Genomic DNA, 16,795 nt, shown 5'->3' with positions numbered 1-16,795 from the left:
TCCATACTTCATGTGCGCAGCACAAAGATATTGGTAAGATTATTAGCCGCTTTACTGAATGATTATTTACTTTCGTTGGATTTTTGTCGAATACGAGTATATCTGATGAGTAAGTACGATGGGAAAAATGATGATAAAACTCAATTACTTACTGTTTTAAAAACTTTATTTACAATGAATTTATTTTACAATCTATGGTCATAACTTATTCTATTGTACATAGATAGGCAATATAACTAAAAATGTTCGTAAAACTACTCTTGGCAGTTAAGCTGAATTTAGGTACAAATTCTCGTACATTCTTTTCATAACCTACATGGACAAAGTTCTGGTTGATCAATTTGAAACAAATAACTTTTACAATTTAATCGGTGGTCAACCAAAACTTTTAAGCAACGTATAAAGGTTTTACAATAAGGTAACCACTTAATCCAATAAACATCAATAATAATATCACAAATAATTTAGGGTAACTACGGAGAGCCTCTTTAGATAACTATAGAACTGGCATTTGTAATCAGTCTAACGCGATGGCGATGAGATAATATTTACAATGGTGGAAACATTCTGAAACTCTAAAACAATTTTTTAATTTTAATTTATCTTATCAAATAATTTAACACAATCGGATCAGAAGATGAAACTGTACAAAAATTAAACTAACGTATCCAAAGAGGCGACTAATTTAATGGCAGTGAATTAAGTTAAAGACTCGCATTTTATGCCTTCTTGTTAGTTTTGCCAAATTCCTCTATATGATCGTATTCCGTGAAACCTGGGTCTGAGTCGTAGTACGCGTAATCGTAGCTCGCATTCTCCTTGTTACTGGCGGGATTCGCGAAGAACGGAGGTCGTGTACTGCTAGTGGGGCGCAGCGGCGCAGGTGGCTGCGTGGGCGGCGCGGGCGGCGCTGTGGAGGCTCGCGTTTGCTGCCGAGGCTCAGGATTCCTCGGGGCATAGGTCGTCGTTGGCCTTACTGGGAAATTTCCACCATCTAAATTAAACGTAGCGGCTGACGCTTCACTAGGCCGCGATGTCGTCGTGTAGGTCTGGTAATAATCAAAGGTACGCTGTGATTGTGGCGGTGTTTGCGTTTGTGGTCTGATCGTCGTAGGATAAGTTTTTTCAGGAACCCTTGGAGAAGACGATGGGGTCGGGGCTGGCCTGAACGGCCGGGGTGCCGCTGTTTGTGAAACGGGTTTGAATGGTGGCTGAGTTTTGCCCTTTGGTTTCTGATCTTCTGGAAGTCGATTTCCACTGGCAGCTATGTTCAATGAGTGTGCTCCCGACAAAAGCTCACGTTCACGTTCATATAGCTCAGGGCGATATTGACCATCGTCTTCTCCTTGTGGTGGGCGGTACTGGCCGTCGTCTTCATCGCTATCTGCATAATTTGTCTGCTGAGCGTCGAAACCGATATTAGTGTTGTATGCCACTGTGTTTAGGTTTAACGAGGGATCTGGCCGATTGGTAGTTGTATATGTAGTGGTAGATGGTGGAGTTGATGGATTAGTGAAATAGTTTTGTTTTGAACTTATAAAATTATTTTTCTCGGGCTCGTATGATACGCTATTGTAGTTCTTGAAAGCCGGGGTGCTTGTTGTTACACGTGCGGGAGAATTATAGTCTAGGGTTGTGGGCGCTGGGCTATTTGCTTTAGGGTTTTTCGCCCGGAAGTAATTTTCCCTCGGGATGTCTGCAACATTAAAACTGTTATGCACCTTGAAAGGACGATCATTTGGTGTGTTGAGACCGGGAGTCGATTGTGCGTCATAATTGTATAGCTCCACCAGACTCTTTTTGAAATTGGCTGCTGGCGTGGATTGCGAAAATGGAGATGGGGTTGGATTACTTTGGATAAATTTACTAGGTTTTGGAGTAACTCGAGGTACTTCAACGTACTCCTCTTTGTACTCTTTGAACTGAGGCGGTACATTGACTGGTGGTATTGTTTGTCTATTATTCTGTGCCGGTACATTAACGGGTTGTATAGTTTGTCGATTTTGCTGAGGAACGTTAACAGGGTCAGCTTGCCTATTTAGTGGAACACGTCGGTTAAAGTTTTGGAATGCCTGTTGTTCAGGGTGCACAAAAGGTGGCTGGGTGTTTACTGTGGTGGTTAGCTCTGTTGTAGTCGTGTAAGTGGGGTAGAATGGACGTTTTCGTACAAGTTTTCGCTTGGAGTTATCATAGAAAGGTGGGTTAGACTGTTCCGGTGGAGGAGTTGGCGGGTTAGTGTACTGTGTCGTAGTTGGGACAGCTCTGGGTGTCGTCGGTCTCCTGAAGGATTGTCGAGAGGGTGCATGCTGCGGAGACTGCTGTTGAGGCTGCTGCTGCTGCTGTTGCTGCTGCTGTTGCTGCTGCTGCTGCTGCTGCTGGTGCTGCTGCTGCTGCTGCTGCTGCTGCTGTTGACGCTGCTGAGGAGCGGGCGCCGGGTCGTCGCGGCCGCGGTCGCGTTGCCCGCTGAAGAAGTCCGAGGAGTGCGCGGCCCTCAAGTCAGATGCTCCATTGTTTTGAGACAAGCGACGGTCTCCAGTCTCGGCACGTTGGAGACCGAAGTCAGATTCTTCGTCACGATTGCCAGGAGACGACACCTTCTTCGTATCATAACCTGTGCGAAAAAGGTCAACATTAAAACACAAATTATCATACTATTTGATCTAGCAGCGTCATGGCGTTAAGGTTATAGTTAGCACAAATAGGTATGTTTTTCCAAACGATTGTAGCGTAAAATATGCGGTTTCATTGTACTTCACAAGCAGCACAATGCAAGCATATATTCAGTTAAAGCCGCGTTATTCTGCAATCCGTTACCAAATGCCATCGTTAACCTTTCAAACGACATGTTGAAACATAGCTTATACGATTATCTGAGATCACACGCTGAACTATGGTAGAAGTATTGTTATTAACCACTAATGAGTCTTTTTATCCAATTGCTAATCATTCATTATACTAATATCCTGCTGCATTCAATCACTGTAACCTTACTTGTTGGTAAAACAGTATTACTTAGGTAGTTAATAGGCGACACAATTTAGCAGTAGCAGTCACCAGAAAAATCTTTGCTACATAATAGAAAGTTTTTTAAAATTATTACACGTTCAAGATATTAAATAGGTACTAAACTTAAATATATTTTACAACATCTATACTTATAATAAATCTGTAGAGAGGTCAATTCTGTACATGAAATATATTTTCAAAATAACTATCAGGGGGTGATTAGTGACCGATACTGATGCCAAAAATGCAATCAGTAAAATGTTTGTCTGTCTGTCTGTCTGTCTGTCTGTATGTTCCTTATAGAATCAAAAACTACTGGACGGATTTTAACGAAACTTGGTACAATTATTCTTCATACTCCTGGGCAGGTTATAGTATACTTAGGAGTATCCCACGGGAACGGGAATTAGCGGGAAAATCCTTTTGTATGAAAAATCTAAACCGCTTAAATTAGACGCTTGAAATTTGGCATGCAGGTACCTTCGTAAACTTAAAGCTTAGTTAAAACAGGATATTGCGAAATTCCCACGGGGACGGGAGTTAGCGGGAAAAAACATTTGTATGATAAAATCTTAACCGCGTAAGATAGATGAAGGGGGTAAAACGGGATCCACGCGTACGAAGTCGTGGGCGGCCGCTAGTTATGAATAAATCAAAATTTCACTCGTACATCTTTAGAATGAAGTTTGAAGAATGTTAATAAAATATTTTAGTGCCCATCTTCCGTGACAGAATAATTTGTAAGTTTATAAATTAATACATAATGGACTTTGAAAGTCTACTGTGAATTTAATTTCTTATTATCGCTATAACCTCTGTTGCTTTAAATTTAAACAGTTACTTAATTTTATATATTGCGTGTACGTTCGCAGCTTACATAACTAAACACATAAATAAGATACTTACAATAATTTAGTGCTAATTAGCTGCACTCACAAGTATAGAACTGGCTCAAAATGCTTAGTGACAAAACAGACGTGCGTAATGCATACTTGTGGGTGCGTGTTAGTTGCAAAGCGGCTCACCGGATCCTATCTTGTAGAGATCGAACTGACCGTCGTAGATTTCAGCTGGGCAGGCGAGGGGGTCGTCGTACAGGCCCCAGTCGGTGCAAGTCTGGGCCTCCTGGTGGAACAGGGTCCCCGGGGGACAATAGAACCTGAAGTCTCTCACGCCACCGCCCGCCACTCGTACGCATACGTGGAACGCCTTGCATGCAGCTTTCGCGTCTGCGTAGTACGCGCCAAGTATGCGTCCACGACAGTTGAATCTTTCGGCTCCCCCTGTGTAATTCAAATTAAATAGGTTTTATTACACTTGCCTTATTGAATTTGAAGGACCAAAAGTTCCCTTTAAAGTTCTAGGTGATTTTAATATTCTACTGACGGACTAAACTTTACACAATCTACTGTTTAAATTAAGGTTGTACAGAATTGATAGTAGAATACCGTGGTAGAATCGACTACTTACTATTAGCCAAAAAAAGTGTGCTAATGTTATTCATAAAACGAATGATTCTTACAATTACAAGGCAAACGATGTGAAAATTTTGATAAATTAGTAGGTAAGAATCGTTTATGTTTTCTATCCTCTCTGTATCAATTTATTTAAATTCAAATCTGTAAATATGAGTCTTGTAGTGTTTAAATGAAATGTACTATAAATCTTTATTGGTTAGATTAATGGCGAGGCTTGATTTGATTCCTTCAGTTATATAGCTATTTAATGATATTTGGTGTTACAACATCTATTAATCACAATCATTCAATTGCCAATTGTCAATACTTACTCGTACGTGTATTGATAGTAGTCCAGTAGAATTAGCTTTTAAATCGGAAATAATTCCTACAAAAGATTTTATTGTTTTAATGGCTTCATTGGTTGCCCATTAAGACTCTCCTAAGTTTTCGACTTCGACGGAGTTGTGCTTAAGTGGTGAGGGCCCCCGAAAGAGGCATTTTTTCAGTTTTCCGGTTATACCGCGTAAAGGACTTACCTATCAAAAAGTGGTCTTCATGACGGTTAAAGGGCACTTAATCCTGCATTGAATAAGACCAAATTCATATGTTTTGGACAAACCGTTCTCGCGCTAAAGTTCGGCAAAATAGAAAATATACGTATAATTAATGACCCTCTCCACGTCGAATGGTTTGTTACCCACAGGCTTCCAAGTCTTGAAAAGGGCCACCTCAACCAGTGTAACCCTATCAAGGCTTACGAGCTTGATGCGCCTATCCTTGTTCGTCCCAGCCGTTCCTTAACTGCGGTTGCTACACCTCTTCCTGGCACTCACCTGAACGACTCTGTGTTACCTACTGTGGCTGCCCCTCTTCCTTGTATCATCCTGCATGACTACGTTGCCTAGCCGTATGCCTGGTCTAAGGTTCGACGCCAAAAATCAACAACAACAAGTTCATATTAAAACGCTGAAGAGTTTTTTGTTTGTTTGTTTGAACGCGCTAATCTTAAGAATTACTAGTTTGATTGAAATCATTATTTTTGTGTTGAATAGCTCATACATTGAGGAAGGCTATAGGATATATACAATCACTCTACGACTAATAGAGGCGAAGCAGTAAAGAAAAATGTTGCAAGCACGGGAAATAGTATTTAAACTATTTTCACTCGTACGAAGTTGATTTTGTGGCGTCGAACCTTGGACCAGGCATATGGCTAAGCAATGAAATCGTACAGGAGGGTACAAGGAAGAGGGGCAGCCACATTAGGTAACACAGAGTCGTTCAGGAGAGTGCCAGGAAGAGGTGCAGCAACCGCAGTTAAGGAACGGCTGGGACGAACAAGGATAAGCGAATCAAACTCGTGAGCCTTGTTAGGGTTACACTGGTTAAGGCGACCCTTTACAAGGCTTGGAAGCATGTGGGTAACAAGCCATTGGACGTGGAGAGGGTCATTAATTATACGTATATTTTCTACTTTGCCGAACTTTAGCGCGAGAACGGTTTGTCCAAAACATATGAATTTGGTCTTATTCAATGCAGGATTAAGTGCCCTTTAACCGTCATGAAGACCACTTTTCGATAGGGTAAGTCCTTTACGCGGTATAACCGGAAAACCGAAAAAACGCCCCTTTCGGGGCCCTCCACCACTTAAGCACAACTCCGTCGAAGTCGAAAACTTAGGAGAGTCTTAATGGGCAACCAATGAAGCCATTAAAGCAAAAAAATCTTTTGTAGGAATTATTTCCGATTTAATCAATTTTTGTGTTTAATTCTACTGGCCTATAGGCAGTATATTAACTCAAGAGCTAGTTTTACATTTCTGGCTCCAATAAATTATTACGAAAGTAATATTTTTGCAATCACATCGTAAACAAATTGTAAGAGATGAATCAGATGAAATCTGCGATTGCCTTGTAAGGGGTAAACGTGTTCTAACTGTAATTCGTGACCGGCCCGTGTGAACCGAGTGCATCGATTGTAGAGCGTGTAGGTCATGCGCTGTCGTTATCGTTATCTAAAGATTATGGTTAGCATTGGGTGCTGGAGTCACGCTGATGATGTAGTACCTAATGGTTAATGCTTATTTACTATACAGGGTGACTGGAACTGAACCCGCCATAGCTAATACGCATATAGAGGAGGTCATTTGCTAATTATTGAACCTTATTTTCTATGACTAAAGTTTTATAGTTTAGGAGATATGGCAATTTTTATACTTGTTTCAGATTTTCCCCGAAATTTGACCTAAAAACTGTTTAAATTTTTTTTCTCGCATGATTTTAACCGATTTTTTTTATTTGATACTAATATCGAATAAACCTTTAGTCAAATAAAATAAATTTCAGATCTAGATAATGATTCAATAACTAGTTACGAGCCGCCAAAGTTCAACAAAAGTACAAACCACGATAAAAAATTCAAATTCGATTATGAAAAAATTGAAGCAGTTTTTAGGTCAAATTTCGGAAAAATCTGAAAAAAGTATAAAAATTGACATATCTCCTAAACTATAAAACTTTAGCCATAGAAAGTAAGGTTCAATAATTAGCAAATGACCTCCTCTATACGCCTATTAGCTATGGCGGGTTCAGTTCCAGTCACCCTGTATAGTATCTAAATTTTTAGAAGATTATTAAAAGTAACTCCAGACAGGTGTCTGGATGTGATTTTCCATGTAATATGTAGATATTGTATGCATGGTCAATGTAACTTGCATTTGCTAGCATTAAGAAGTACTTACCTATATTGAGTATGCCAAGTTACTTGCAAAGCAAAAATACAATGTATCTACATAAGTATTTTTACAATCAGTATTGTTACATTAAGAACATTATTTAGATAATTTTAGACAGTTTAACTGACACTGATGTAAAATACCGAACCGCCCACTGCCGTATTTTACTCATAAACTATAGCAGTACAGCAATTTATTACGATAACCTAAAATTAAGGCAGACAAGCGAAACGTAGAGTTCACAAGTAAATTAATGTAACAGCTGATCTTATCCAAGTAAGTGTTTCAAAGCCCACTTTGCATACATGTTTAGTTGCAGATAACACTTTAAAGTAATTTAATGTTTCCCACGCAAGCGTAATTTAATGAAGATCAGCCTGATATAATTATGATGACACGTAAGAAATCATTTACGCCTTCGTAATACTATACGTAACACGTGTAATCCTGAATGCTATAGTTTCTGCATAAACTGGTATATGTCTCAAGACGTTATGAGAATACTTATGTATTCAGATTGAATGGCAAAAAGATTTGCATGTTTTTTGGAAGGTAAGTCGTGAGCTATGTTTATTGTTTATATGTTGGTTTTTATAAAGTATATTACAACGTTATTTAGTTATAATAATTCTGATAAATTAAGGTTTTACCAAAAGTAATAATTAAATGTCTTAAGGGCTCTTCTGAGTGGATGATTTGTGGCTAAGTTAAGTCCAATGGATTCGAGCTTGTTTACCTTTTATGTTTAGATACGAAAATTATATATTATGTTTATAACATTAATCATGTTTTTCTTCAGAAACTAAGTTTCTAAGTTACGAGCATTTTTATAATACTTTGTTAAGGGAAATTATGTGAAACTTATCTTTTGCGAACAAGACATGTACGAGTACCTAACTGAAATACATTTTTCGACAGATAAACATTTGCATAGTAGACTTCTGTGAATAAACTCTTCAACGTAAAGAGATTATGAATGGCCACAAACTATGAGTAGATATTAGATTTATACGGACGGAACACGAAAATCATGTCTTAAGCACGTTTCAATGCAATTTTTACTGTATTATAATATTTTTCTTTAACATACAAATCCACCAAACAAAGCTCCATGCACCACAATTAAGCAAGTGCGTTCTCTTAGTTATAATGTTGTTAACTCTAAATGTTCATTAAAGATAGACACTGAACTGAAACAAAAAGGTTATTCGGCTTGATGTCCGTTTGTTCCCCAGCCGAGGCTAATGAGGTTCCCATGCGCGGGGGTGAGATAACGTCGCTTGCGCAAGCGCAGCCAGCCGCAAGGTGCCGCATCCTCGGCGAAAGGTCAGCGCACGCACGCCACAGGTGGATCTATACTAGTAGGCTCACTCAAATAATCTCGACAGTCGTAAAGTCAAAATCTATAGCACTAAATTAACTGCTATCATCGAACTGGGAATGGTGTTTTAATAAACACAATTCAAATATTTATGACTTATTATAAGTTATTGATAATTTTCTCTTACTTGACGAATTTTGCCGAGGCTGATATTACAATTTTCCAAAGAATTGAAATAGTAAACAGAATAATAGCGTTTTGAAAGAAACTTAAATCGCGATTTATTAATAGGTTTTCTTCTGAAAGGTCACCTACCACCTACCACAATTTTTTGATGTCCTTGACGAAACCGTAGTACCTCGTACGTAGTACGTAGCTAGTACTCGTATGTATCTAGCTTGCTATTTCTTTTTTTGCTGAATAAATAAAAAATATTTTTTAAAGTGTCCATATTAGCTGGTATACTCTATTGCCTGTCTACGTTTATATTCCTTATTTATTTTATTTGTGAGCCTACTGTTACTTTCGTTGTTGTACCGGCCGGTACTGTACTCTTATGTAAATATGCACCTACTACGCGAGCGAATCTTGCGCACAGAATTTGAAGCAGCCAGTGACAAGCCGATATTTCGAAATGCGATCGAGTTATTTACGACTCGATCCAGATTGCTCCATTTATTTAAATTAAAGTAATCGATATGTCACGTTTGAGGTGTAGTTCAATAATTTGATAAATATACCACTTGATTGCGAATTAAAGCCGCGAAGAGCATCGCGTAATTGACTTAACTGCAGCCTGATTGAAATCGATAGTTCTTATTACTTGCCCCTCACCCCAAGTGTTGAAAGGTTAAGCAACGATGTTTACAATCATACATAGTTAGTTTTGCTGGTGATGGTATGCGCAAAGATAAAACTATTTCGTAATGAGTGGTACTTGTACCTACCGCATACGGGTGGCTATTAGCCTGGTTTTCGTTTCATAAACAGATTCGGCTCATATCATCTTGACAAAGCGTGAAATGACATTGTTGTGGTATATTACATTTTTTTACTTATTTTGCCCATAGCGAATGATGTATTTGTTTTGCCAATGTCGCAAACATGTGGTTACATTTGTAACACCGGAAATAACTCTGTTTGTTTGTTTGTAAACGTGCAATATTGTCAGTGTTCTCAAATTATGCTAATGCACTCGCAAGTATTCATGCAGTGACGTAACATTGTTTTGATGAATCAGTAATTCATAACCGATCAATCCTGCTTGAGCATGACTCAATAACTTGTACATTTTATTCATTGACTGACACAAAGGCGCGACGGGAAATCTGTTTTTTATATTTCGTATGGTATTTCTCACGCGAGATAATAACGTTGCAAGAAATAACAGTTGTCATTGGGCAGGTATTGTGAATTTTGAATAATGTTTGGTAGGCGGCTTAGGCATGCTCAATTAAAACCCAACAAAAACGTGATTTTGCACGGCGCTAATTAAGCGTATAATATTTCAGCTAATAATGACTCTATACGCATTCCTCCTCTTTTTGCGCTGACTATATAATGAATTGCAGTTGCTAAGCGGTGTTACACCACAAATGACCGTTTTGACCGCTCTCGACTAAATGATGCTACTTTGAAAGAGGAAAGAATCGAGACGGAAATATCAACAATAGATCACAATCGCGTTAGTCGGAGAAAGTGAGCTTCTGCTAACATTAGTCGTGTGGATTTAAAATTTCGTGGTTTTATGAAATCTGCATGAGCAAGGTTTGTTCGAGCAGCCTTGAGAGACCCATCCGTTCTCTGGCGACCATCACGCCGCCCTAGATCGCCCGGAGAGCGGACCGTGAGAAAATCACTTATGCAAATCCGGGGAATCGATGATCGCGGCGCGCGCGATCTGCCGCGTTTGCGATGCGCGCCTGCATAGGGTTGCATCTTGGAACATTTATCTCGGAATATCGGTGGACCTCATTTGAAATTAATATTTCGCAATATTTATGCAGTTACTACACCATAAATCATATCCAGACGATACATTTTTTAAGTGAAATTTTATAAATAAGAAAAAGTAAAAACGAAAATGATTAATTAAATTATTACCGAATTCCAAGGTAGTTTAAATCTTAAACTCGTTTACAATTTAAATTAAAAAAAAAAAGATTTCGATAAAATATGTTGTTTCAAAGTTTCAAACAAATTGTGAGCTGATGAACAACTACAATTTTCGAGGTCAGAAAACTCAAGAACAAGGAACGTTTTAATACTTTCATTATCTTTAACATTCTCGCACGTATCTTGTGCAGTATAGAGAAGTAATATTACAAGTTAACCTTTTGCGGCAGCCCTGCGTCTCGCGGGGCGAATGGAAAGTGCATCGGTTGCGCAAGCGCTCGCGCGGCCTGCATCGTCTGCACATGCGCTCGCGGTAGCACATGAGGCAATTTGTATGCTATGACTGCCTTTAAGGTGTTTTTTACCCGACTGCGCCAGAAGGAGGGTTATGATTTTTAAGATTGATTACAAAGTTAAACACAGAACAAAGTTTTAAGTTTTTTTTTTACTACTTTGAGGTGTAAATGATGAAGTTAGTTTTATTAGTTAATTTCGGTACTAGTTCCTCTAAAATTCATGAAATAATAAACTTATACCTGGTAAACAAAGTGCTAATGAATGACATGTGACTGTCCTTAAAACAACAATTTCATATGAAGGTAAAATTTTCCATTACAACATTCAAGCAAAGCTCTATAAAGCCAATATTGGTTTTACTGGAATGCTTCTAGATAAACTACATCTTATGCAAAAGATGCACGACCACGCTGCGAGCGTTGACACATCCCATTGCTGATAAATGTCTTCATCACATTCTAGGACGATACATAAATGACATTTTATTGGAATGCCAATAGTTGATGAGATGGCTTCTTTATTGTAAGATTTGAAATCTTATGTAAGAAGCTACGAAATAGATTTATGCAGCCATCATGACCGATGACCTAATTACAGTTAACAAGAAATTGAAGTTTCTGAGATTACGTTTTGTTTTTAACTGAAGAAATTGCTGATGTTAATTTGCGTGCTGAGCGTTGCGACTGTGTGTATTAACTCAAATCCATTCACTGACATCAACGCTTTAACACTTCATTTCTGTTTTATTGTTATTATCTTTCAGTAGCAATCACTAATGTGTTTATTTAGTCGATGTTGCAAGAACCTTTGACTAGCATAATTTATTAAATTATTGTAAGTAGAAAATATTTGCTAATGTAGGCATCGATAAAAATAATTATGTTAAAAAGCCGCTCGCTTTATTGTCATTAACCAATTATATTTTTTAATTGATATTTTTTCAGCATTGTAATTTAAACAATTAGACAAAATTATGAAATTAGACCTTGAAATTTTATATTTTTCTAATTCACCCATTATTTTTATGGAAATAAGGCAACGTTACATACGCACAACCCACATCTTACGTAACATTACATGCAAAAGGTGAAAATCAAAAAATATTTCCTAGTAAATCCAATTATTTCCCACGCATTCGTATGCACATCCGTGCGTGCGCGCAGATTCGCACGCGCGTATCAGTTACCGCACTGCACGATTCGACTCACAGGAACGTAAAAAAAAATTAAAACTGTTAAATTCTCACGGAGTCCTGTTACCGTTCACGATCACTTGGTCACTTCACACTCGGTGGACTTACCGAGGATGGGGAGCACCACTAGAGCGATCCACACGGGAAGCATGCTGCCACTAGGTGCGCCGCGAAGGGACTGCGGGTGCCGCGCGCGCGCCGCCCGCCCGGCCGAAAGAGGGGGGGCGCTGAAAGCTCGCCGCCCGCCCGCTCGCGACGCCACAGTGTAAAAATGCGGAGATGTTTAATTGAGGTATGCGGACATTCCTTTGTTACGATGCTTATTCACAATGCTACTATGACATTGACTGGTACACGGTAGTAAAAAAGAAGAGCGTAAGTGATTCAGAATGCTGAGAGACTCCGAGTCGCACAAAGGGTCATGGCAAGACAGATGCTTGGCGTTTCCCTACAAGATCACAAAAGGAACGAGTGGATCAGAGAAAAGACGGGGGTCAGCGACGTGGTGGAAGAGATTGAGAGCCGTAAATGGAGATGGACAGGGCACATTGCACGGATGAACCAGGATCGCTGGGCCAGAAAGACCCTGGAGTGGAGACCCCGCAACAACACCCGCGGCAGGGGAAGACCGCCTAAACGGTGGACAGACGACATCCGGCAGCAGGCTGGCGTGGATGCGTGTGGCCAGGGACAGAAGTCGGTGGAGGGTTGTAGAGGAGGCCTATGTTCGAAGGTGAACCCCCTCAAGGCTGCTATAGATATATAGATGACAAAAGTTTAGAGTGGGAATTGCGCCGGTTAGTGACTTACTGAAAAATATTCTTTGTTTTCCTCATTAAAGAAAGAAATTGAATGTGATAGGAAGGTAAGTATCACTGGTTGTTGTTTACTCATAGATAAAATATGATAAGTTGCAATGGATGAGGTGTAATTGACTTGCATTTACTATTTACCCTACACCCGTGATCTGATGAAAATTAAGTCAGTAATCCAACATGTAAAAAAAAGTTCATGTAGGTACATATTTATTTCCACATCACAATTCTATGCTGGTGAAAATAGACTGTGGGCAGTACCATCTTCCATGTACGCGTGATTTATTAGACATAAATGATGCCTATCTCCGCAGTATTGTCTTCTGCTCATTACGCGCGACCACGCTTCATCGCGTTACGTCACGCTGCTCGTTAGAATCGGCTAGAACATGTTATTATGAACAAACCCAAATTATCGTGTGAATTATTTCAAATTATAGGTAAAATATGGCGTCAAAGCTACTTCGAGTAAAAGACATCAACGCATCAGCAGCGATTAAAGTTGGATTGTAATTTTAAATAACTCCAGGAAGTCGTGAAATGAAAGTAATGATGATGAAGATAGAAAACTATGTTAATGTAGCTATATTTAGTGCTTTTTTGCTTCGAAAAAATTAAAATTTTGACATAAGTTGAATTGAAAGTTGCAATTTTATTAGATTTAATTACTACTCGGTCATTCCACTATTTCTCCATAGTACCACATGTATGTAGGTAATAGAAGTCCAGCTGTTACAAGGAAGATGGCGAGAATGTACAGGGCATAATCCTCCTAACAAAAAGCCTCCATAAAAACTCAAAAATATATGTTCTCAATTTCAAATCAACTTTTAATATAATCGGTATAAGAGCATGCCTAGAATAAGTAATAAATAGAAATACTCCCAATTCACCAAAGTATCTATAGGCACGAACACAATGCCATATCGCAGTACTTTCTTTTATAAGCATCAGAAAGTTTCAGTCTCTGCTCTGGTACGACTTTATCACCCATGTCGTGACCTAACCCAAGACTAGTTCCGCAGAATTAAATTAAATTCCGGCATTCAGTATCAGTCTGTGACATCTGCATCTGTCGGTTATCTCGCGAACAATTAACGTGACGCACCTACGGCTTGCGCAACGCTCGTGACACGCGGACGATCAGATACGAGTAACTACTGTTTCAAAGCTCATATTGTTATGCAAAATTGAAGGAATCACTAGTTTTTACAGTGCTTCAAGGAAAATAGGAAGGAAACGTTAGGAAACAAAACTAACGGAACTCTAGTATTCATACAGTTTTCTTTCAAAATAGGTAGGCTTACTCGTATAAAGGATTTCCAAAGTTGCACTAAGTAATGAAACATAAACGAAGTTTTTTTTAATTCTTTCTTTTGTAACGGATTTCCAAAGTATAAATAAGAAAAGAAACAAAAATGAATTCTTTTCCGTTTACCATCTGTGAAAATTTACTTTCAGGGATGTATAGATATAAATAGTAACTGAAAGATATTGTATTTTTTCATATCCCTTAGGTGAAATATTGCTGATGCAATATATGAATATGTATATTTTTTTTTCATTTATTTTACAACTAAAAAAGACAATTATATTGGGACAATTGCAATGTACTTACTTTTTAATAACGTTGCCTTTGTTTTTAATAGGTTATTTTGTAATAATTTTAAGCAGATAATAGAAACATTTCAATAAAAATGGTTACTTAAATCACGGTAACACTATCATAAGTATTACCGTGGTTAATTTGACTAAAATTTAAAAAATAATATTTAATTTTTCCGAGAAATTATGTTGAATCGCGTCACACTTTGTAGGTGCTGTAACTTTCTTCACATTATGAATATTTATTAACGTGAGTCATACATTTTCATATTTAGTATCCACATAACACACTTATCTTTAGAGCCTCGTTAAGTTATATAATAAACAATTGAAAATTAATTGATGTTATTTTGTATCTTTTCATGCGTGGGATTTCACGATTGCGCCTACGATGGATTCTTCCCCGCCTACTTGATCAAACATTAATAGAAACATTAGCGATGCGTCATAATAATTAAGATTGAACGCTTCATTGTATTTATTATTTTCCTAAATTCCAAACTATGAATCAAGTATCGATCGTAGGAGCACTAGGAGCTATCACACGATAAATATTATTAAATGTATTTGTATTTTAGTTACATTTTTCCTGTACCATAACGTGGAGGAGAATGTCTTTATGCCCAATTGTTGGCTGAAAAAGAAAACCCTTATACCTTATAGGTGTCTGTGCCATGCGATGAGTCCTTATTTAATATACATGTGTATTCAAAAAATATATCAAATTAGAGTGGTACTAGGTTGTATTAACAGAAAATATATAACGGTGTAAAAAGAAGAAAATAACATATAAATAAATATATTTCCAAAATACAATCAAATTAATTCTAAGCACAGTCAGTCAGTGATGTCATGTAACAATAGTCATGTCAACGGCATATTTTCAATGCAAGAAAATGTTTCGTAGTGCAATTGTTGTGAAAGCACATCGCGGGATGCCAAGTAGGGTTCGTCACCTATCACGCTGGCCCTATAAACCCGAGAGAAAATAATCTGAATACCGAACAGTCTCTCACGACCGAAGACGACCCCGGCAAACTTGTCGTTTCTATTTATCAAAGATTAATATATCATTAATTATTGTCAGTAAGGGCTCCAATATTGTTAACACAAACAGAATCATAAAAAAATAGTATTTAGTTTATTCCGGAAGTTACAGTTGTTCTTGGCACAGACTCTATAAATAAACATTAAACCGTTCAGCCAAATTACGGCCATTGCTGGACAAAGGCCTCACAAGGATTTTCATAACGACCGGTCCTGCGGTGCCCGCACCCAGGTTCTTCCAGCGACCTTCACCAGATCGTTGGTCCACCTAGTTGACCTAATAACCCACCATCTATTAACGAACGAGTTATAATATTAGAATATAATTATATTTATTTACTTTAGAACAGGTTTTCGGTACAGGGAATCCATTACTCTAGCTGACCGTGAAGACGACATGCTCGACATACAGCCTCAACCATCTCGCAGCCGAATAGACCCTGTATGAGACCTACTCGTATATCACTAGTATAATATTCAAAGAGTTACGAAAATAGCCGATTAACTGAACATTTGTATAATTAAGGCCCGATCCGACCAAACTTTTATCCGAGAATAACTCCCGGTGTAATTGGCACATTGACAGCTTCAGTATGGGAAATAATATGTCAAAACTGTTGTTCTGAGATTAATATTTACTCTTGTCTGGTCGAATCCGCCCTAAGTAGGTAATTGTTTTGGAAACCGGAAACAAAATTGACTTTTCCGAATTATTTTCCTTGGGGAAAAGTTGTTCAGGTTCCTGAATATAATCAGATTTCAGCATAACTGGGATTTTCACAGCATCTATTTGTTATTTATTTATTTAAAGATGTATAAAAGGATATAATGTAGTCAACTGTACTGACTTCGTGCACGCTCTCACACGTAAAGCCCCATAGTAAATCTGTGATGATCAATTATGGGCACGCTAGGTTTCATTGCACAGTGAAATATGATAATTAAAGATTTGGCAGCTTAACACCAATGATAACTATAATTTAATGTTCGTGATTAACTTTCTTTTGTTACTTGTATCAATTTAATTTCTAGAAAAATCTATTAAACGATCTTCTCCCTACAACTGTCATTTCAAGACTGGACCAGTGTAAAATTATTAGATATTTATCAATTAGGTACTCTAGCAATTTTTGTAAAGATTTGAGAATATTTTCAGCAATCATGGCTCGAAACATGCCTTCACCTTATAATTACTACACTCCA

At 38.1% G+C, this 16,795-nt stretch overlaps 1 protein-coding gene across 2 annotated transcripts; it reads right to left on the bottom strand.

Annotated features, from left to right (window-relative positions):
• Positions 1–148: 148 nt before the first annotated feature.
• LOC135071097 (putative uncharacterized protein DDB_G0291608) lies at positions 149–12,302 on the bottom strand. Of its 2 annotated transcripts, none has more exons than XM_063964857.1 (3): positions 12,234–12,302; positions 4,032–4,289; positions 149–2,611 (listed from the first exon to the last, which is right to left on the bottom strand). In XM_063964857.1, the coding sequence occupies exons 1-3, from the start codon at positions 12,274–12,276 to the stop codon at positions 720–722; spliced, it is 2,193 nt and encodes a 730-aa protein (XP_063820927.1). In that variant the 5' UTR covers positions 12,277–12,302; the 3' UTR covers positions 149–719. The 2 variants fall into 2 exon arrangements, with proteins under 2 accessions (XP_063820927.1, XP_063820928.1); XM_063964858.1 differs by having other exon boundaries at positions 4,062–4,289.
• Between the last annotated feature and the right edge of the window lie 4,493 nt (positions 12,303–16,795).

Source organism: Ostrinia nubilalis, chromosome 4, assembly GCF_963855985.1.
Source record: "Ostrinia nubilalis chromosome 4, ilOstNubi1.1, whole genome shotgun sequence".
Taxonomy (NCBI): domain Eukaryota; kingdom Metazoa; phylum Arthropoda; class Insecta; order Lepidoptera; family Crambidae; genus Ostrinia; species Ostrinia nubilalis.
Note: the sequence above shows the minus strand (reverse complement) of the source record. Positions and strands in the feature narration are given on the sequence as shown.